This window comes from Heptranchias perlo, chromosome 3 (genome assembly GCF_035084215.1).
Source record: "Heptranchias perlo isolate sHepPer1 chromosome 3, sHepPer1.hap1, whole genome shotgun sequence".
NCBI lineage: Eukaryota > Metazoa > Chordata > Chondrichthyes > Hexanchiformes > Hexanchidae > Heptranchias > Heptranchias perlo.
The window spans coordinates 69,724,720-69,748,048 of record NC_090327.1 but is presented as its reverse complement, the minus strand read 5'-3'; the positions used below and the strand labels follow the sequence as shown (position 1 = coordinate 69,748,048).

The 23,329-nt window shown below is 45.3% G+C and overlaps 1 protein-coding gene across 3 annotated transcripts in view; it reads right to left on the bottom strand.

Annotated features, from left to right (window-relative positions):
- The window catches only part of chd7 (chromodomain helicase DNA binding protein 7), a 297,949-nt gene that overhangs the window by 218,319 nt on the left and 56,301 nt on the right, over positions 1–23,329 (bottom strand). For 2 of the 3 annotated variants that reach the window (XR_010961454.1, XM_067980156.1), the window contains exon 3: positions 2,999–3,103. The exons of the other annotated variant lie outside the window; for it this stretch is intronic. Coding sequence is in view for 1 of the 2 variants with exons in the window: in XM_067980156.1 (XP_067836257.1) it covers positions 2,999–3,103 (105 nt within the window). In the remaining variant the exon portion in view is untranslated. The remainder of the gene's footprint in view (positions 1–2,998; positions 3,104–23,329) is intronic. 3 annotated transcript variants of the gene reach the window in all.

Genomic DNA, 23,329 nt, shown 5'->3' with positions numbered 1-23,329 from the left:
AAACAGCACCTTGAATAGGTCCTATTTGCCCCCTCCATCAAAATAATCAGTGATATTGGCAGAAATGTTAAAACAAGCATGCATTACTGGCAAACATTATGTGCAATCGATGTTAAATGGCATGAGAAAAATAAACAAAAAGCATAAAATATTCACTTCCCATTGCTGAGCAACATTTCAGCCCCTCCCCGCCCCCTTCAGCTGAGCAAGCTTGTAGCCCCTTTCTTCCCCAAGCATGTTTGCGGCCCCCTTCATCCCTCACTGAGCAGCAAACATGGACCCCTGCCTGAGACAAGCAATGTCATGGATTTAATTATGCCCCCACTGGTTCAAACTCCCATTCATTCACACTGGCTGCAACTCCCTTCCAACCCACCTACTGGCTGTCAATCTCCTCACTTGCACCCCGCTCCCCCCCCCCCCCCCCCCACTGCCAGCTCCCAAAAACTGGTTGCAATTCCCCCTCACAGACAACTCCTATGCTGCTTCATTTCTACTAACTTTCCTTTCCACAGCATAATCCTCACACTGGCTATATTTCTCCTCCACTGACAGCTGCTTGTCTCATGCCTCACCCTACACCGACTGTTCTGAATTCCCCTCCTCTCCTATCATCTCCCCACCCTCTAACCCTATTTGACCTGAAAAATGCAAATTGATCTTCACTATCATGTGTAATGTTATATGACAGTCCAAACAGCAACTTGAATAGGTCCTATCTATTTGCCCCTCCACCAAAATAATCAGTGATAGCGGCAGAAATGTTAAAACAAGCATGCATTACTGGCAAACATTATGCACAATGTTAAATGGCATGAGAAAAAACACAAAAAGCATAAAATATTTTTTGTAAAGAGCTTGCAGAAATGACTGAAAGTCCACTCCTCACGAAGAAACAAAATGTCAAATGGGAGTCTCGAGCAAGTTGTCTGCTGACTGGGTTATCAGAAACACTTCAAATCAACCTCCAACTGAGCAAAGTGTCAGCTGTGGCTCAGATGGTAGCACTCTCGCCTGAGTCAGAAAGTTGTGGTTTCGAGTCCCACTCCAGAGGCTTGAGCATGTAATCCAGGCTGACGCTTCAATGCAATACTGAGGAAGTGCTGCACTGGTGGGGGTATGGTCTTTTGGACGAGTCGTTAAACCGAGGCCCCATCTGCCCTCTCAGGTAGATGTAAAAGATCCCATGGCACTATTTTGAAGAAGAGCAGGGGAGTTCTCCCCAGTGTCCTGGCTAATATTTATCCCTCAACCAACATCACTAAAAGGATTATCTGGTCAGTATCTCATTGCTGTATGCAAATTGGTTGCCATATTTCTTTCCTACTTTACAACAGTGGCTATATTTCAAAAAGTATTTCATTGGCTGAGGTCATGAAAGGCACTATATAAGTGCAAGTCTTTCTTCCAAGTTGGATGCTTCCAACCCCTTCTCGACCTGTGCTAAGCAAGTCAGACACTTTCAACAACCCTCCCCATTGAGCAAGTTAATAGATCCTTGCACCCTGCTCCCCTGGAGCCAGTAATCAGGCAGCCCCACTGTATGACAGCAAACTCACCTTTCAGTCATTTGGGATATTTTCATTTTGCCTTACTAATAGAATTAATAGAACTACAACTGAATTGCTGTCGCACAATGCTTCCATGTTAGGTAGATGCCTAATAAATCTCAGTAATATTTTATCCCTCCCCCCATTGAACATTGCCACTCGGCTAATCTTAGTACCTATTGCAATACTCAGCTGAACCCCGAACCTGTTCAAATCAGCCATCTCCTTGAAAGGGCACGTGAACAAAGAAAAAATATCCATAATCAGCGAAGGAAACTTTGCAACCCAGATCGAAAACATACCTGAAAATTTCCATTCTCCTTTCTGAAATAAAAAATGGCATTTGCTGCTGTTCACACTCACCTGTCAAAACGGAGTCAGCTGGAGCTTTCTTGTAGCTGTAGCACTTAAAGTATATTAAACACTTTAATACAATAAGTGTTAAAGAAACTTTTTACCTGCTAACCTCCCCCTCAGTGAACATGCTCACTGCTCAGGACCCCCCTCTCCACTGAGCAAGTTACAGCCATATATCCCCCACCCCCCAACCCAACAGTGAATATCTTCAACACCCCACCCCCCACATACTGAACAGCTATCCCAACCACTCCACTCCTCCATGGGGCATGAATTCCAGTCCATCCTAATGAGCGAGAATCAAAGTAAGCAACTCCCCCTCCCCTGCTCAGAGTGAATACGAACCATAGGAAGCGAAGCAGAGCCACCCCCCCACCAAAATACGGGACTCGGAGAGAAAAGAAGCTCTTATTCCCCCCTCCACCTGTTAGTATTTTCGCTGCCTTCACTCTTCCATCTCTCATTCCCCTATTCTCCCTTCCCATCTCCTTTTCTCCAGTTCAGTCCCCTACCCCATTCCCCTCCTCCTCCTCCTCCCTTCCCACTCTCATCTCTGTCCACCTCCCCCCCAAGTTTAAATTATCCCCCCGCCTTCTAACCCTGTTTGACCTGAAAATTGCACTTGGTCTGATGCCATGTGTGCAATACCACAGGAAACAAACTCATATTTAACAAGTTAGTATATTCATATTTTCCTCAATAAAATTCCAATTATTTCAGTAATTTACTCTTAAATTTCTTTGTTAATATCATATTTTGATACAAATTTTATTGACAGCAGCAAGGCAGTACATTTGGGCAGTGGCACTCAGTATGCCACACAATAGGTTGTCTTCTTAGCCTCAAAACCGGTAATGGATAAAAATGACACACAAAGGAATATTTATACATACAATAATGATCACTCATTTATGATGTCCACAGAACAATGGATAGTAACGGAACGCAATCCCAAAACACCAGTACAAATTTCAGAATATACTTTAATTAAAATAGAATAACTTATTCAGTCACTGTTAATCTGTGGCCCTGACATTATTCCCTACATTGTGTAAACATTCCTGTTATAAACAGTGTATCCTTCGACTCACCGTGAGCAATGCCATGGGATATCTGCCAGTGATCATTAAATGTTGCTCGTCATAACGCTTGCAATCTGCACTCTCGGACCCAAAGCACAAGAGCCCAGGAAAGCTCTGTACATGGAAAATCAAAGATAATTTCCAAATTGAAAACAACTGTATACACACAATTATCAAAATAATTGGCTTCAGAGTTAAAAGGTAGTAATACAAGGATCATTTTACCAGGTCTGGAATCCATATAGTAACATTTCTTGCCAAGAGACTGACAGAATGTTGAGTTCCATACCAAATATCTCCTCCCTAGGTGCCTTCAGCACGCAGTTTTGAAGAATAAGAAAGCACATAAAAGCAAGCAATACATCTCCCTTCATAAGATTTAGGATTATGTGACAATTGAGTAGAATACACTTCCTTTTAAGTCAATTTCAATTTGTCAAGATTGTTCATACACCAAGATAAATTATGAATTGGACAGATCTGGAAATATGCAGCAAATGTTTGTGTAACTGGCTCGGTCATAATTTTTGACAACCCATAAGTGCTTTAAATATGCAATGCAGTCCACTTTAATAGTTACCTTTACCCAATTGAGAATTGTCAGTTTTTATTTTTAAATAATTTCTAAAAACAACTTTCTCAATACTACTAGTGTATTGCTTGTCTCCTATCATGAGGAATCAGATCTGTTGAATGCTGGTCATATCAGAAACTAGCCACTAATCAGTGAAAAAGTCAGAAGCCCAACACTGTTCTGAAATAAAGGATATGGCAATTGCCAAGTTTAGATTAGTCATATCTTTAGGTGCAGTTTGTTTGTACATTTCCAGCAACTATGCCGTTACAATTTCTTTGATCAGATGCTTTGGCTACCATCAAGCATTCTTAACTCATGGATTCACCTAGAAGTTACAAGGCTGTAACCTAATCGAAATTTCCAGATTACAAACAGCAAGTTTTTTTAATTAAAAAATAATCTTCAAAATAAAACTATATGGGAACACTGGTTGATCCCGGAAGCAATGTTAAGTACATGTATGCTTTAACAATAGAAGGCTTGCACTGGGATAAAGTTCTCAGAAATAAACTAGTTAAGCCTTCAAGTTGCTTATCTGAAAAGATACAGGTCAGATTAGAAATATTTGCTTTTATTATACATCACTCAAATATTGCAATGCATACTAATCTTTATAAACTCCAGTATTTTAAGACAGTTTTAGTAGAAATTTTCTCTCGAGACTAACGCAGTTCAAGTACCAGCAACTCTAGCACCTTGCTGAATGGATTTTCTTAAATTGAGCCTAGACAAGAGGCTTCTGCTAGCAAACCTCCATTTTAGTCCAGCCTGATGTTCTTGCACACGTACCAAAAGGAAAGTGTGCATGTGAGAGAGCAAGAGAGCACGCGAGGTGAAGCGTCAGAGAGTGCGGGAGCAAGAGAAAGAAGGAGAACAGAATCAGGCGAGGAAGGGTATCGTAGCAGAAAGATGGAAAATGGTTTGTTTCCTAGTCTGGGAATCCTACGGTCAACATAGCCCTTCCGATGCCACCCTGGCTGAGGTCAGTTAACACAGATAAAGGACTGAATCTAGTGTGTACAACTTAACGCACTGTGGCTACAGTGTGTACTATCTACAGGACATACTGCAGCATCTCGTCACGCCTTCTTCGACAGCATCTCCCAAACCCGCGACCTCTACCACGTAGAAGGACATGGGCAGCAGGCACAAGGAAACACCATCCCCTCCAAGTCACACACCTTCCTGATTTGGACAGATAAAACTGTTACTTCATAGTCATTGGGTCAAAGTCCCGGAACTCCCTACCGGGCAGCACTGTGGGAGTACCTTCGCCACACGGACTGTAGCAGTTCAAGGCGACGGCTCACCATCACCTTCTCAACGGCAACTTGGGATGGGCAACAAATGCTGGCCTTGCTAGCGATGCCCATAGCCCAAGAATGAATAAAACATAAAATCGCAGGGAATCCTAACAAAATTAAAGAAGACAACACAAATTAGAACATAAAAGGACCAATTAACAAGGTGACATACTTTTCCTGGGGTACTAATAATAAGCACAGCTGCCAACAGGTTGAAAAGTTAAATACAGTTCTAGAACAGAAGATATATGAAGGTGGCTGAAGACATGACACCCGATCACCCGGTACAGTGTTAAAATTCTTAAGCTGCTTTTATATTGGTGCTTTAGTTCAAATTCTGGATTTCGACATCTACACTGCTAAATCTGACTCATCACTGCAGGAATCTTGCAGACCCACTAAAAACTGGGAATCTGAAAACAAAGTACCAATAAAAAGGTTTTAGAGATGCTACCTCTGTGGTGTCTCTGACTGTGCCGTAACCCTAACAAGAAAAAAATTGGATGATGACTTATGGATTTCTACATCACTGTTTGCTTTGCTCATTACTGCTTCAGTGACTGAACGTGTTAGGCATGGGTCCCTTCCCCTTGCACCCTAAACCACCCCCAACCCGTCCTCCTCACATCTAGACCTGAACCATGGTCTCTCTCTAATTTCTTTCACATCTCCCCTCTACCGTCTCCAAACTCATCTCATGCAGGAGACCCACCTCCTGCTCCTTCAATTCCAATCCCATTAAATTCCTGACCAAGCAGCTTCCCTTTCTACTCTCCCCATGTGAGACAACATTGCAAATGGTTCTAAGAACATAAGAAATAGGAGGAGTAGGCCAGTCAGACCCCCGAGCCTGTTCCGCCATTCAATAAGATCATGGCTGATCTTCGACTTCAACTCCATTTTCCTGCCCAATCCCCATATCCCTTGGAGTCCAAAAATCTATCGATCTCAGTCTTGAATATTCCCAACGACCGAGCATCCACAGCCCTCTGGGGTAGAGAATTCCAAAGATTCACAACCTTCTGAGTGAAGAAATTCCTCCTCATTTCAGTCTTAAAATGACCGATCCCTGACTATGCCCCCTGGTTCTAGACTCTCCAGCCAGGGGAAACAGCCTCTCAGCATCTACCTTGTCAAGCCCTCTCAAAATCTTAGATATTCCAATGAGATCACCTCTCATTTTTCTAAACTCGAGAATATAGGCCCATTCTACTCAATCTCTCCTCATCCCCTGGACAACTAAATATGCAAGAAGTGTCATCAGCTGGCGGAGCTCGAGCTCCAGGTTTCAGAGCTTGAGCAGCAGCTGGCATCACTGCAGTGTATCCGCGAGGCTGAGAGCTATGTGGATAGCACGTTACAGGAGGTGGTCACTCCACAGCTTAAGAGAGTGCAGTCAGAGAGGGACTGGGTGACTGCCAGACAGACGAGGGCCAGGCAGGTAGTGCAGGAGTCCTGAGTGCATTTCACTCTCTAATTGGTAATCAGTTCTGAATATTGGTGAGGGAGAGGGTTCTTATGGGTAGGGCAGTCAGAGGCAAATCCACAGCACCATGGGTGGCTCAGCTGAACAAGGGGTGGGGGGAGCGGGGGGGAGAAAGAGAGGGAGAGGAGAAAGAGAGGGAGAGCAATATTGATAAGGGGAAAGAGTTAGAGGAACAGACAGGCGTTTCTGCGGCCGCAGACGTGATTCCAGGAGGGTATGTTGCCTCCCTGGTGCCAGGGTCAAGGATGTCAATGAGTGGCTACAGAACATTCTGAGAGGGGAGGGTGACCAGCCAGAGGTAGTGGTCCATATTGGTACCAATGACATAGTAGAAAGAGGGATGAGGTCCTGCAGGCAGATTTTAGGGAGCTAGGAAAGCAACTAATAAGCAGGACCTCAAAAGGTAGTAATCTCCAGATTACTCCCGGTGCATTGGATGTAGCATTGGAAAGGAGAAACAAGTTGCACAAAGGATTGGGAGAGACAGGTAGCACTAGAATGAGAAATAGTACGGTATTAGGTGGGATCAGACCAAGAGAATACAAGAAGGTCCAAGATAGGTTTACAGTGCATGTGTGTAAACGCACGAAGCGTAGAAAACAAGGTTGGTGAGCGGTAGGCACAATTAGCCACATGGGAATATGACGTCGTGGCAATAACGGAGGACTGGCTCAAAAAAGGGCAGGATTGAGTACTAAATATTCCTGGATACAGGTGTTCAGGAAATCTAGGGAAGGAAAGAAAGAAAGGTGGGGGTGGTGGTAGCATCGATTAAGGAGAATATTGCAGTACTGGAGAGAGAGGATGTCCCGGAGGGGTCAAGAACAGAATCTATTTGGTTAGAGTTAAGAAACAATAGAGGTACCGTTACACTATTGGGTGTATTCTACAGGCCACCAACTAGTGGGAAGCATATAGAGGAGCAAATTTGCAGGGAAATTACAGAGAGGTGCAAGAGCCATAGCTTAGTGATAATGGGGGACTTCAACTATCCTAATATAGACTGGTATAGTAATAGTGTAAAGGACAAAGAGGGGGAGAAATTTTTGAAGTGTGTTCAGGAGAACTTTCTCGACTAGTACATTTCAGGTCCAACGAGGAAGGAGGCATTGCTGAATCTGGTTCTGGGGAATGAGGTAGGTCAAGTGGAGCAAGTGTCAGTGGGGGAACATTAAGGGAACAATGATCGTAGTATCATAAGGTTTAGATTAGCTATGGAAAAGGACAAGGCGAAATCTGGAGTAAAAATACTCAATTGGAGGAGATCCAATTTCAGTGGGATGAGAACAGGTCTGGCTTGGGTAAATTGGAATCAAAGACTGGGAAGCAAAACTGTATTTGAACAATGGGCGGCCTTTAAAAAGGCGATGGTTCAGGTATAGTCCAGGTACATTCTCATGAACCACTGGCAACTACAGCCAGAGATCCCTGGATGACAAAAGAGACAGGGAGTAAGATGAAGCAGAAAAAAGGGGCATATGACAGATGTCAGGTTGATAATGCAAGTGAGAACCAGGCTGAATATAGAAAGTTCAGAGGGGAAGTGGAAAAGGAAATAAGAGGGGCAAAGAGAGAGTATGAGAATAGACAGGCTGCTAACATAAAAGGGAATCCAAAAGTCTACTCTAGGCATGTAAAGAGCAAACGGGTAGTAAGAGGAGGGGTGGGACCTATTTTTTTTATTCGTTCATGGGATATGGGCGTCGCTGGCGAGGCTGGCATTTATTGCCCATCCCTAATTGCCCTTGAGAAGGTCGTGGTGAGCCGCCTTCTTGAACCGCTGCAGTCCGTGTGGTGACGGTTCTCCCACAGTGCTGTTAGGAAGGGAGTTCCAGGATTTTGACCCAGCGACGATGATGGAACGGCGATATATTTCCAAGTCGGGATGGTGTGTGACTTGGAAGGGAACGTGCAGGTGGTGGTGTTCCCATGTGCCTGCTGCTCTTGTCCTTCTACGTGGTAGAGGTCGCGGGTTTGGGAGGTGCTGTGGAAGAAGCCTTGGCGAGTTGCTGCAGTGCATCCTGTGGATGGTACACACTGCAGCCACAGTGTGCCAGTGGTGAAGGGAGAGAATGTTTCGGGTGGTGGATGGGGTGCCGATCAAGCGGGCTGCTTTATCTTGGATGGTGTCGAGCTTCTTGAGTGTTGTTGGAGCTGCACTCATCCAAGCAAGTGGAGAGTATTCCGTCACACTCCTGACTTGTGCCTTGTAGATGGTGGAAAGGCTTTGGGGAGTCAGGAGGTGAGTCACTCGCCGCAGAATACCCAGCCTCTGACCTGCTCTCGTAGCCACAGTATTTATATGGCTGGTCCAGTTAAGTTTCTGGTCAATGGTGACCCCCAGGATGTTGATGGTGGGGGATTCGGTCATGCCATTGAATGTCATGGGGAGGTGGTTAGACTCTCTCTTGTTGGAGATGGTCATTGCCTGGCACTTGTCTGGCGCGAATGTTACTTGCCACTTATGAGCCCAAGCCTGGATGTTGTCCAGGTCTTCTTGCATGCAGGCTCGGACTGCTTCATTATTTGAGGGGTTGTGAATGGAACTGAACACCAAGCAATCATCAGCGAACAATCCCCATTTCTGACCTTATGATGGAGGGAAGGTCATTGATGAAGCAGCTGAAGATGGTTGGGCCTAGGACACTGCCTTGAGGAACTCCTGCAGCAATGTCCTGGGGCTGAGATGATTGGCCTCCAACAACCCAAAAAGGAGATTGAAGCATGGAGGCAGAGGGCATGGCTGAGGTATTAAATGAGTAATCTGCATCTGTCTTTACCAAGGAAGAAGATGCTGCCAAAGTCACAGTAAAAATTGTAAAAACGGACTGTAAGAGCTTCTACAAGTATGAAAAGAGGAAGAGAGTAGCAAAAGTAAATGCTGGTTTCCTAGAGGCTGAGACAGAAGAAATTATAATGGGGAAATCAGGAAATGGCAGATGTGTTAAACAAATATTTTGTATCTGCTTTCACAGTAAAAGGCACAAAAACCATACCAGAAATAGTGGGGAACCAAGGGGCCAATGAGAGTGAGGAACTTAAAGTAATTGTCAGTTGAGAAAAAAATACTTGAGAAACTAATGGGATTAAAAGCCGATAAATCCCCTGGAACTGATGGCCTACATCGGAGGGTTCTAAAATAGGTGGCAGCAGAGATAGTGGATGCATTGGTTATGATCTTCCAAAATTCCCTAGATTCTAGAACGGTCCCAGCAAATTAGAAGGTAGCAAATGTAACCCTGCTATTCAAGGAGGGAGAGAGAAAATAGGGAACTTTAAAAAAAATTTGTTCATGGGATGTGGGCGTCGTTAGCAAGGCCAGCATTTATTGCCCATCCCCAAGTGCCCTTGAGAAGGTGGTGGCGAGCCGCCTTCTTAAAGTGCTGCAGTCCGTGTAGTGAAGGTTCTCCCAAAGTGCTGGTAGGTAGGGAGTTCCAGGATTTTGACCCAGCGACGATGAAGGAACGGCGATGTATTTCCAAGTCAGGATGGTGTGTGACTTGGAGGGGAACGTGCAGGTGGTGTTGTTCCCGTGTGCCTCCTGCCCTTGACCTTCTAGGTGGTAGAGGTCAGGGGGATGGGAACCTGAGCAGGGAGACAGAGGAGGGGGAAACAAGGATAGAAACAAAAGACAGAAAGGGAAGAAGCAATAGTGGAAGGCAGAGAAAACAAGGGCGAAAAACAAATAGGCCATAGTGCAAAATAAAACTAAGATGACTAGCAATCTTAAAAAGACAAGTCTAAAGGCATTGTGTCTTAATGCGCGGAGCATTCGCAATAAGCTAGATGAATTAACAGCGCATAGATATTAACGGTTATGATATAGTTGCGATTACGGAGACATGGCTGCAGGGTGACCAAGGATGGGGAATGAACTTCCAGGAGTATTCAATATTTAGGAAGGACAGGCAAAAAGGGAAAGGAGGTGGAGTAGCATTGTTAGTAAAGGAGGAAATCAATGCAATAGTGAGGAAGGATATTGGCTAGGAAAATCACATTGTGGAATCTGTATGGGTGGAGCTAAGAAACACCAAGGAGCAGAAAACGTTGGTGGTTGTTTTCAAAGGCCCTCAAACAAATGTGGAGATGTCTGGGAGGGCATTAAACAGGAAATCAGAGACGCATGCAAGAAGGGTACAACTATAATCATGGGTGACTTTAATCTACATATAGATTAGTCACAGCAAATTAGCAATACTATGGGGGAAGAATTCCTGGAGTGTGTACGTGATAGTTTTCTAGACCAATACATTGAGGAATCAACTAGAGAAGTGGCGATCCTAGACTGGGTATTGTGCAATGAGAAAGAATTAATTAACAATGTTGTTGTGCAGGTTCCCTTAGGGAAGAGCGACCATAACATGATAGAATTCCTCATTAAGATGGAGAGTGAAGTAGTTGAATCCGAAACTAGGGTTCTGAATCTAAATAAAGGAAATTATGAAAGTGTGAGGTGCAAGTTGGCTATGACAGATTGGGGAACTTTACTAAAGGGGATGACTGTGGATAGGCAATGGCTAATATTTAAAGAACGTGTGCGGGAATTACAACAATTATTCATTCCTGTCTGGTGCAAAAATAAAACAGGAAAGGTGGCTCAACCGTGGCTTACAAAAGAAATTAGGGATAGTATTAGATCCAAAGAGGAGACATATAAAATTGCCAGAAAAAGCAGCAAGCCTGAGGATTGGGAACAGATCAGAATTCAGCAAAGGAGGACAAAGAGATTGATTAAGAGGGAAAAAATAGAGTATGAGAGTAAACTAGCAGGGAACATAAAAACTGACTGTAAAAGCTTCCATAAATATGTCAAGAGAAAAAGATTAGTGAAGGCAAATGTAGGTCCCTTACAGTCAGAAATGGGGGAAATTATAGTGGGGAACAAAGAAATGGCAGGACAATTAAACACATACTTCGGTTCTGTCTTCACAAAGGAGGACACAAATAACCTCCCAGAAATGTTAGGGAACCAAGGGTCTAGTGAGAGGGAGGAACTGAATGAAACCAGTATTAGTAAAAAAAAGTGCTGGGAAATTAATGGGACTAAAGGCTGACAATTCCCCAGGGCCTGAGAATCTACATCCCAGAGTACTAAAGGAAGTGGCCCTGGAAATAGTGGATGCATTGGTGGTCATCTTCCAAAATTCTATAGACTCTGGAACAGTTCCTACAGATTGGAGGGTGGCAAACGTAACCCCGCTATTTAAAAAAGGAGGGAGCGAATAAACAGGGAATTACAGACCAGTTAGCCTAACATCAGTAGTGGGGAAAATGCTAGAGTCTATTATAAAAGGTGTGATAACAGAACACTTGGAAGGCATTAACGGGATTGGACAAACTCAGCATGGGTTTATGAAAGGGTAATCATGCTTAACAAATCTACTGGAGTTTTTTTTTTGAGGATGTAACTAGTAGAATAGATAGGGGAGAACCAGTGGATGTGGTGTATTTGGATTTTCAGAAGGCTTTTGTTGAGGTCCCACACAAGAGGTTAGTGTGCAAAATTAAAGCACATTGGATTGGGGGGGAATATACTGGCATGGATTGAAAATTGGTTGAGACAGGAAACAGAGAGTAGGAATAAACGGGTCTTTTTCCAGGTGGCAGGCAGTGACCAGTGGGGTACCCCAGGGATCAGTGCTTGGGCCCCAGCTATTCACAATATATATCGATGATTTGGATGAGGGAACTAAATGTAACATTTCCAAGTTTGCAGACGACACAAAGCTGGGGTGGAATGTGAGCTGTGAGGAGGATGCAAAGAGGCTCCAATGTGATTTAGACAAGTTGGGTGAGTGGGCAAGAACATGGCAGATGCAGTATAACGTGGATAAATGTGAGGTTATCCACTTTGGTTGTAAAAACAGAAAGGCAGAGTATTATCTGAATGGTGATAGCTTGGGAAAAGGGGAGGTGCAACGAGACTTGGGTGTCCTTGTACACCAGTTGCTGAAAGTGTGCATTCACGTGCAACAAGCAGTTAGGAAGGCGAATGGTACGTTAGCCTTCATTGCAAGAGGATTTGAGTACAGGAGCAGGGATGTCTTACTGCAGTTGTACGGGTCCTTGGTGAGACCAAATCTGGAGTATTGTGTGCAGTTTTGGTCTCCTTATCTGAGGAAGGATGTCCTTGCCATGGAGGGAATGCAACAAAGGTTTACCAGACTGATTCCTGGGATGGCAGAACTGACGTATGAGGAGAGATCGGGTCGACTAGTGCTATATTCACTCGAGTTTAGAGTTTAGAAGAATGAGAGGGGATCTCATCGAAACATATAAAATTCTAACAGGACCAGACAGTGTAGATGCAGGGAGGATGTTCCCGATGGCTGGGGAGTCCAGAACCAGGAGTCACAGTCTCAGGATACGGGGTATTCCATTTAGAACCGAGATGAGGAGCAATTTCTTCACTCAGAGGGTGGTGAACCTGTGGAATTCTCGACCACAGAAGGCGGTGGAGGCCAAGACATCAAATATATTCAAGAAGGAGAGATAGATATATTTCTTAATGCTAAAGGGATCAAGGGATATAGGGAAAAAGCAGGAACAGGGTACTGAGTTAGACGATCAACCATGTTCATTTTAAATGGCAGAGCAGGCCCAAAGGGCCGACTCTTGCTCCTATTTTCGATGTTTCTATGTTTGGGAGGTGCTGTTGAAGAACCCTTGGCGAGTTGCTGCAGTGCATCCAATAGATGGTACACACTGCAGCCACAGTATGCCGGTGGTGAAGGGAGTGAATGTTTAGGGTGGTGGATGGGATACCAATCAAGTGGGCTGCTTTGTCCTGGATGGTGTCGAAGCTTCTTCAGTTGAAGCTGCACTCATCCAGACACGTGGGGAGTTTTCCATCACACTCCTGACTTGTGCCTTGTAGATGGTGGAAAGGCTTTGGGGAGTCAGGAGGTGATGCAGAAGACCCAGCCTCTGACCTGCTCTTGTAGCCACAGTATTTATGTGCCTGGTCCAGTTAAGTTTCTGGTCAATGGCGACCCTCCAGGATATTGATGGTGGAGGATTCGGCAATGGTAATGCCATTGAATGTCAAGGGGAGGTGGTTAGACTCTCTCTTGTTGGAGATGGTCATTGCCTGGCACTTGTCTGGCGTGTATGTTACTTGCCACTTATCAGCCCAAGCCTGCATGGTGTCCAGATCTTGTTGTATGCTGTATCTGAGGGGTTGCGGATGGAACTGAACACCTTGCAATCATCAGTGAACATCCCCATTTCTGACCTTATGAAGAAGGGAAGGTCATTGATGAAGCAGCTGAAGATAGTTGGGCCTAGGACACTGCCCTGAGGAACTCCTGCAGCAATGTCCTGGGGCTGAGATGATTGGCCTCCAAAACCACTACCATCTTCCTTTGTGCTAGGTATGACTCCAGCCACTGGAGAGTTTTCCCCGATTCCCATTGACTTCAATTTTACCAAGGCTCCTTGGTGCCACACTCGGTCAAATGCTGCCTTGATGTCAAGGGCAGTCACTCCCACCTCACCTTTGGAATTCAGCTCTTCGGTCCATGTTTGGACCAAGGCTGTAATGAGGTCTGGAGCAGAGTGGTCCTGGCAGAACCCAAACTAAACATCGGTGAGCAGGTTACTGGTGAGTAAGTGCCGTTTGATAGCACTGTTGACGACACCTTCCATCACTTTGCTGATGATTGAGAGTAGACTGATGGGGTGGTAATTGGCCGGATTGGGTTTTCCTGCTTTTTGTGGACAGGCAATTTTCCACATTGTCAGGTAGATGCCAGTGTGGCAGCTGTACTGGAACAGCTTGGCTTGAGGCAAGTTCTGGAGCACAAGTCTTCAACACTACAGCCAGGATGTTGTCGGGGCCCATAACCTTTGTTGTATCCAGTGCACTCAGCCGTTTCATGATATCACGTGGAGTAAATCGAATTGGCTGAAGACTGGCTTCTGTGATGGTGGGGATAATGGGAGGAGGCCAAGGTGGATCATCCACTCAGAACTTCTGGCTGAAGATGGTTGCAAACGCTTCAGCCTTGTCTTTTGCACTCACATGCTGGACTCCGCCATCATTGAGGATGGGGATGTTTACAGAGCCTCCTCCTCCCGTTAGTTGTTTAATTGTCCACCACCATTCACGACTGGATGTGGCAGAACTGCAGAGCTTTGATCTGATCCGTTGGTTGTGGAATCGCTTTGCTCTGCCGAAAGCATGTTGCTTCCGCTGTTTAGCATGCATGTGGTCCTGTGTTGTAGCTTCATCAGGTTGGCACCTCATTTTTAGGTACACCTGGTGCTGCTCCTGGCATGCTCTTCTACACTCCTCATTGAACCAGGGTTGATCCCCTAGCTTGTTGGTAATGGTAGACTGAGGAAGATGACAGGCTACGAGGTTACAGATTTTGATGGAATACAATTCTGCTGCTGATGATGGCGCACTGCGCCTCATGGATGCCCAGTTTTGAGCTGTTAGATCTGTTCTGAATCTATCCTATTTAGCATGGTGGTAGTGCCACACAACACGTTGGATGGTATCCTTGGTGTGAAGATGGGACTTTGTCTTCACAAGGACTGTGCGGTGGTCACTCCTACCAATACTGTCATGGACAGATGCATCTGCGACAGGTAGATTGGTGAGGACAAGATCAAGTAGGTTTTTCCCTCGTGTTGCTTCGCTCACCACCTGCTGCAAGCCCAGTCTGGCAGCTATGTCCTTCAGGACTCGGCCAGTTTGGTCAGTAGTGGTGACACCGAGCCACTCTTGGTGATGGACATTGAAGTCCCCCACCCAGAGTACACTTTGTGCCCATGATCCCCTCAGTGCTTCCTCCAAGTGGTGCTCAACACGGAGGAGGACTGATTCATCAGCTGAGGGAGGGCAGTAGGTGGTAATCAACAGGAGGTTTCCTTGCCCATGTTTGACCTGATGCCATCAGATTTCATGGGGTCCAGAGTCAATGTTAAGGACTCCCAGGGCCACTCCGTCCTGACTGTATATCAATGTACCGCCACCTCTGGTGGGTCTGTCCTGCCCGTGGGACAGGACATACTGAAGGATGGTGATGGAAGTGTCTGGGATGTTGGCTGAAAGATATGATTCTGAGAGTATGGCTATGTCAGGCTGTTGCTTGACTAGTCTGTGGGACAGCTCTCCCAATTTTGGCACAAGTCCCTAGTTGTTAGCGAGGAGGACTTTGCAGGGTCGACTGGGCTCGGTTTGCCTTAGTCGTGTCCTATGGCTAAAGGTCTGATGCCGGGTGGTCCGGCCGGTTTTATTCTTATGACTTTTTGTAGCGAGATTGTACAACTGAGTGGCTTGCTGTTTCAGAGGGTGATTCAGAATCAACCACATTGCTGTGGGTCTGGAATCACATACAAGCCAGAGCGGGTAAGGATGGCAGATTTCCTTCCCTGAAAGGACATTAGTGAACCAGATGGGTTTTTGCAACAATCCAGTAGTTTCATGGCCACCATTACTGATACTAGTTTTTTTTAATTCCAGATTTTATTTAATTGAACTTAAATTCCCCAGCTGCCGTGGCAGGATTTGAACTCATGACTCCGGATTATTAGGCCAGGTCTCTGGATTACTGGTCCAGTAACATAACTACTATGCTACCGTACTTGATTACAACTACAGGCCGGTTAGCCTGACATCAGACATCGGGAAAATGCTGGAATCCATCATTAAGGAAGTGGTAACAGGGCACTTAGAAAACCATAATATGATTAAGTAGAGTCAACATGGTTTTATGAAAGGGAAATAGTGTTTGACAAATTAATTAAGCGTTTTTGGAGGATGTAACTAGCAGCGTAGATAAAGGGGAACCAGTGGATGTAGTATATTTGGATTTTCAAAAGGCATTCGATAAGCTGCCACATAAAAAGGTTGTTACGCAAGATAAGCAAGGTTCAATGAGGAGTGTAGAAGAGCATACCAGGAGCAGCACCAGGCATACCTAAAAATGAGGTGCCAACCTAGTGAAGCTACAACTCAGGACTACATGCATGCTAAACAGCGGAAGCAACATGCTATAGACAGAGCTAAGCGATTCCACAACCAACGGATCAGATCAAAGCTCTGCAGTCCTACCACATCCAGTCATGAATGGTGGTGGACAATTAAACAACTAATGGGAGGAGGAGGCTCTGCAAACATCCCCATCCTCAATGATGGCGGAGTCCAGCACGTGAGTGCAAAAGACAAGGCTGAAGCGTTTGCAACCATCTTCTGCCAGAAGTGCCGAGTGGATGATCCATCTCAGCCTCCTTCCGATATCCCCACCATCACAGAAGCCAGTCTTCAGCCAATTCAATTCACTCCATGTGATATCAAGAAACAGCTGAATGCAACGGATACAGCAAAGGCTATGGGCCCCGACAACATCCCGGCTGTAGTGCTGAAGACTTGTGCGCCAGAACTAGCTGCGCCTCTGGCTAAGCTGTTCCAGTACAACTACAACACCGGCATCCACCCAACAATATGGAAAATTGCCCAGTATGTCCTAGCCACAAAAAGCAGGTCAAATCCAATCCAGCCAATTACCGCCCCCATCAGTCTACTCTCAATCATCAGCAAAGTGATGGAAGGTGTCATCGACACTGCTATCAAGCGGCACCTACTCACCAATAACCTGCTTATCGATGCTCAGTCTGGGTTCCGCCATGACCACTCGGCTCCAGACCTCATTACAGCCTTGGTCCAAACATGGACAAAAGAGCTGAATTCCAGAGGTGAGGTGAGAGTGACTGCCCTTGACATCAAGGCAGCATTTGACCGAGTGTGGCACCAAGGAGCCCTCGTAAAATTGAAGTCAATGGGAATCAGGGGGAAAACTCTCCAGTGGCTGGAGTCATACCTAGCACAAAGGAAGACGGTAGTGGCTGTTGGAGGCCAATCATCTCAGCCCCAGGACATTGCTGCAGGAGTTTCTCAGGGCAGTGTCCAAGGCCCAACCATCTTCAGCTGCTTCATCAATGACCTTCCCTTCATCATAAGATCAGAAATGGGGATGTTCGCTGATGACTGCAAGGTGTTCAGTTCCATTTGCAACCACTCAAATAATGAAGCAGTCCGAGCCTGCATGCAGCAAGACCTGGACGACATCCAGGCTTGGGCTCATAAGTGGCAAGTAACATTCGCACCAGACAAGTGCCAGGCAATGACCATCTCCAACAAGAGAGAGTCTAACCACCTCCCCTTGACATTCAACGGCATTACCATCGCCGAATCCCCCACCATCAACATCCTGGGGGTCACCATTGACCAGAAACTCAACTGGACCAGCCATATAAATACTGTGGCTACAAGAGCAGGTCAGAGGCTGGGTATTCTGCGGCGAGTGACTCACCTCCTGACTACCCAAAGCCTTTCCACCATCTACAAGGCACAAGTCAGGAGTGTGATGGAATACTCTCCACTTGCTTGGATGAGTGCAGCTCCAACAACTCAAGAAGCTCCACACCATCCAGGACAAACCAGCCCACTTGATTGGCACCTCATCCACCACCCTAAACATTCACTCCCTTCACCACCGGCTCACAGTGGCTGCAGTGTGTACCATCCACAGGATGCACTGCAGCAACTGGCTAAGGCTTCTTCGACAGCACCTCCCAATCCCGCGACCTCTACCACCTAGAAGGACAAGAGCAGCAGGTACATGGGAACAACACACCTGCACATTCCCCTCCAAGTCACACACCATCCTGACTTGGAAATATATCGCCGTTGCTTCATCGTCGCTGGGTCAAAATTCTGGAACTGCCTTCTTAACAGCACTGTGGGAGAACCTTCACCACACGGACTGCAGCGGTTCAAGAAGGTGGCTCACCACCACCTTCTCAAGGACAATTCGGGATGGACAACAAATGCAGGCCTCGCCAGCGACGCCCACATCCCATGAACGAATAAAAAAAAAAGATAAGGGCTCATGGGTTGGGGGTAACATATTAGCATGGATAGATGATTGGTTAATGGAGAGAAAACAGAGAGTAGGGATAAATGGGTCATTTTCAGGTTGGCTGGCTGTAACTAGTGGGGTACCGCAAGGATCAGTGCTTGGGCCTCAGCTATTTACAATCTATATTATGACTTAGATGAAGGGAGTGTAATGTATCCCAGTTTGCTGACGATACAAAGCTAAGCAGGAAAGTAAACTGTGAGGAGGACACAGAGTCTGCAAAGGGATATAGACAGGTTAAGTGAATGGGCAAGAAGTTGGCAGTTAGAGTATAATGTAGGAAAATGTGAGGTCATTCACTTTGGTAGGAATAGAAACACAGAATATTTTTTTTAAATGCTGAGAAGCTATTAAACGTTGATGTCCCGAGAGACTTGGGTGTCCTGGGAAAAGAAACGCAAAATTAGCATGCAGATATAGCAAGCAATTAGGAAAGCAAATGGAATGTTGGCCTTTATTGCAAGTGGGTTGGAATACAAGAGTAAGGAAGTCTTACTACAATTGTACAGGGCTTTGGTGAGACCTTACCTGGATTACTGCGTACAGTTTTGGTCTCCTTATCTAAGGAAGGATATACTTGCCTTACAGGTTCGCAAATATATGCAAAGCAGGTTCACTGGATTAATTCCTGGGATGAGAGGGTTGTCCTATGAAAAGAGGTTGAGTAGAATGGGCCTATACTCTGGAGTTTAGAAGAATGAGAGGTGATCTCATTGAAAGATAAGATTTTGAGGGGGCTCAACATGGTAGATGCTGAGAGGTGGTTTCCCCTGGCTGGACAGTCTGGAACTAGAGGGCATAGTCATAGGATAAGGGGTCAGTCATTTAAGGCTGAGATGAGGAGGAATTTCTTCACTCAGAGGGTTGTGAATCTTTAGAATTCTCTACCCAAGAGGGCTGTGGATGCTGAATCGTTGAGTATATTCTATGCTGAGATAGATAGACTTTTGGACTCTCAGGGAATCATGGGATATGAGGATTGGGCAGGAAAGTGCAGTTGAGGTTGAAGGTCAGCCACGATCTGATTGAATGGTGCAGCAGGCTCCAGGGGCCATTTGGCCTACTCCTGCTCCTATTTATTATGTTCTTAAAAGAGGCTATTAAGATACTGGATGGGCTAAAAATTGATAAAGAGGATGTACTAGAAGGGCTGGCTGTACTTCAAGTAGGAAAGTCACCCAGTCCAGATGGTTGGTGATGCTCGGTTGCTGAGGGAAGTCAGGATGAAAATTGTGGATGTTCTGACCATAATCTTCCAAACATCCTTAGATATGGAGGTGGTGTCAGAGGACTGGAGAATTGCAAACGTTACACCCTTGTTCAAAAAAAGAGTGCAAGGATAAATCCAGCAACTACAGGCCAGTCAGTTTAACCTTGGCAGTGGGGAAACATTTAGAAACGAAAATTTGGAACAAAGTTAATATTCACTTGGACAAGTGTGGATTAATTAAGGAAAGCCAGCACGCATTTGTTAAAGGCAAGTAGTGTTTAACTAACTTGATTTAAGTTTTTTGATGACGTAACAGAGTGGGTAGATTAGGGCAATGTGGTTGAAATGGTGTATACGGACTTCGAAAAGGCATTTGATAAAGTGCCACATAATAGGCTTGTCATCAAAGTTGAAGCCCATGGACTAGAAGGGGCAGTGGCAGCATAGATACAAAATTGGCAAAGTGACAAGAAACAGTAGTAGCAAACGGTTGTTTTCCGGACTGGAGGGAGGTATCCAGTGGTGTTCCCCATGGTTCGGCACGAGGGCCACTGCTTTTTTTTGATTATATATTAATGACTTGGACTTGGGTGTACAGGGCTCAATTTCAAAATTTGCAGATGACACAAAACTTGGAAGTGCAAAAATGATACATTTTGGTAGGGAGAACGACGGGTGGCAATATAAACTAAAAGATACAATTCTAAAAGGGGTACAGGAACAGAGAGATCTGGGTATATGTGCACAAATCTTTGAAGGTGGCAGGGTAGGTTGAGAAAGCGATTAAGCATATGGGATCCTGGGTTTTGTAAATAGAGGCATAGAGTACAAAAGCAAGGAGGTTATGATGTACCTTTATAAAACGCTGGTTTGGCCAGAACTGGAGTATTGTGACCAGCTCTGGGCACCGCACTTTTGGAAGGATGTGAAGGCCTCAGAGAGGGTGCAGAAGAGATTTACTAGAATGATTCCAGGGACGAGGGACTTTAGTTACATGGATAGACTGGAGAAGCTGGGGTTGTTCTCCTTAGAGCAGAAGGTTGAGAGGAGATTTGATAGAGGTATTCAAAATCATAAAGGGTCCAGACAGAGTAGATAGAGAGAAACTGTTCCCATTGGTGGAAGGGTCAAGAACCAGAGGACGTAGATTTACGGTGATTGGCAAAAGAACCAAAGGCAACATAAGGAAAAACTTTTTTTTTTTTACACACAGCAAGTGGTTGTGATCTGAAAAGCACTGCCTGAAGGGGTGACGGAAGCAGATTCAATCATGGCTTTCAAAAGGGAACTGGATAAGTACTTGGAGCAAAAAAATGTGCAGGGCAACGGGAAAGGGCAGGGGAATAGGACTAGCTGGATTGCTCTTGCAAAGAGCCGGCATGGACTCGATGGGCCGAATGGCCTCCTTCCGTGCGATAATCATGCTATGATTCTGTGATAGGACAACCCTCTCATCCCAGGAATCAATCCTGGGAACCTTTGTTGCACCATCTCGAAGGCAAGAATATCCTTCCTTAGATAAGGAGACCAAAATTATACATAGTACTCCAGGTGTGGTCTCACCAAAACCCTGTACAATTACAAGACTTCCTTACCTCTTGTACTCCACCCCACTTACAATAAAGGCCATCATACCATTTGTCTTCCTAATTGCTTGTTGTACCCGCATGTTAACTTTCTATGTTTCTCTAACCCTAATGCACCCAAACCCCTCTGAACAGCAAAATTTAATTAGTTTACCATTTAAAAAACATTCTGCTTTTCTTTGCTTCCTCCCAAAGTGAATACCCTCAGATTTCCCTACATTATACTGCATCTGCCACGTTCTTGTCCATTCACTTAACCTGTTTATATCCCTTTGCAGACTCTGTGTGTCCTCCTCATGGGTTACTTTCCCACTGAGCTTTGTACCGTTAGCAAACCTGGATTCATTACACTCGGTCCCTTTATCTAAGTCATTACTATAGATTGTAAATAGCTGAGGCCCCAAGCACCGATCCTTGCGGCACACCACGAGTTACAGCCTGCCAACCTGAAAATGACTCGTTTGTTCCTACTCTATTTTGTTGTTAACCAATCTTTTTTTGCTCATCCCTAATTGCCCAAGGTGGTGGTGAGCCGCCTTCTTAAACCGCTGCAGTCCGTGTGGTGAAGGTTCTCCCATAGTGCTGTTAGGTAGGGAGTTCCAGGATTTTGACCCAACGATGACGAAGGAACGGTGATATATTTCCAAGTCGGGATAGTGTGTGACTTGGAGGGGAACGTGCAGGTGTCATTGTTCCCATGTGCCTGCTGCCCTTGTCCTAGGTGGTAGAGGTTGCGGGTTTGAGAGGTGCTGTCGAACAAGCCTTAGCGAGTTGCTGCAGTGCATCCTGTAGATGGTACACACTGCAGCCACTGTGTACTGGTGGTGAAGGGACTGAATGTTTAGAATGGTGGATAGGGTACCAATCAAGGGGGCTGCTTTGTCCTGGATGGTGTGGAGCTTCTTGAGTGTTGTTGGAGCTGCACTCATCCTATGTTCCTACTCTCCACTTGCCTGGAACAGGAGTAGGCCATTCAGACCCCCGTGCCTGCTCCGCCATTTGATAAGATCATGGCTGATCTGTGATCTAACTCCATATACCTGCCTTTGGCCCATATCCCTCAATACCTTTGGTTGACAAAAAGCTATCTATCTCAGATTTAAATTTAGCAATTGAGCTAGTATCAACTGCCGTTTGCGAAAGAGTGTTCCAAACTTCTGCAACCCTTTGTGTGTAGAAATGTTTTCTAATCTCGCTCCTGAAAGGTCTGGCTCTAATTTTTAGACTGTGCCCCCTACTCCGAGAATCCTCAACCAGCGGAAATAGTTTCTCTCTATCCACTCTATCTGTTCCCCTAAATATCTTATAAACTTCGATCAGATCACCCCTTAACCTTCGAAACTCTAGAGAATACAACCCCAATTTGTGTAATCTCTCCTCGTAACTTAACCCTTGAAGTCCGGGTATCATTCTAGTAAACCTACGCTGCACTCCCTCCAAGGCCAATATGTCCTTCCGAAGGTATGGTGCCCAGAACTGCTCACAGTACTCCAGGTGCGGTCTAACCAGGGTTTTGTATAGCTGCAGCATAATTTTTGCCCTCTTGTACTCCAGTCCTCCAGATATAAAGGCCAACATTCCATTTGCCTTCTTGATTATTTTCTGCACCTGTTCATGACACTTCAATGATCTATGTACCTGAACCCCTAAGTCCCTTTGGACATCCACTGATTTTAACTTTTTACCATTTAGAAAGTACCCTGTTCTATCCTTTTTTGATCCAAAGTGGATGACCTCACATTTGTCTACATTGAATTCCATTTGCCACAGTTTTGCCCATTTACCTAATATATCAATATCGCTTTGTAATTTTATGTTTTCATCTCCACTGCTTACAATGCCACCAATCTTTGTGTCATCGGCAAACTTAGATATGAGACTTTCTATGCCTTCATCTAAGTCGTTAATAAATATTGTGAATAATTGAGGCCCCAAGACAGATCCCTGCGGGACTCCACTAGTCACATCCTGCCAATGTGAGTACCTTCCCATTATCCCGACTCTCTGTCGCCTTTCGCTCAGCCAACTTCCTAACCAAGTCCGTACTTTCCCCCCCCGATTCCATGGGCTTCTATCTTAGCTAACAGTCTCTTATGTGGGACCTTCTCAAATGCCTTCTGGAAGTCCATATAAATAACATCCATTGACATTCCCCTGTCCACTACTTTAGTCATCTCTTCAAAAAATTCAATTCGGTTTGTCAGGCACGACCTACCTTTCACAAATCCATACTGGCTCTCTCTCATT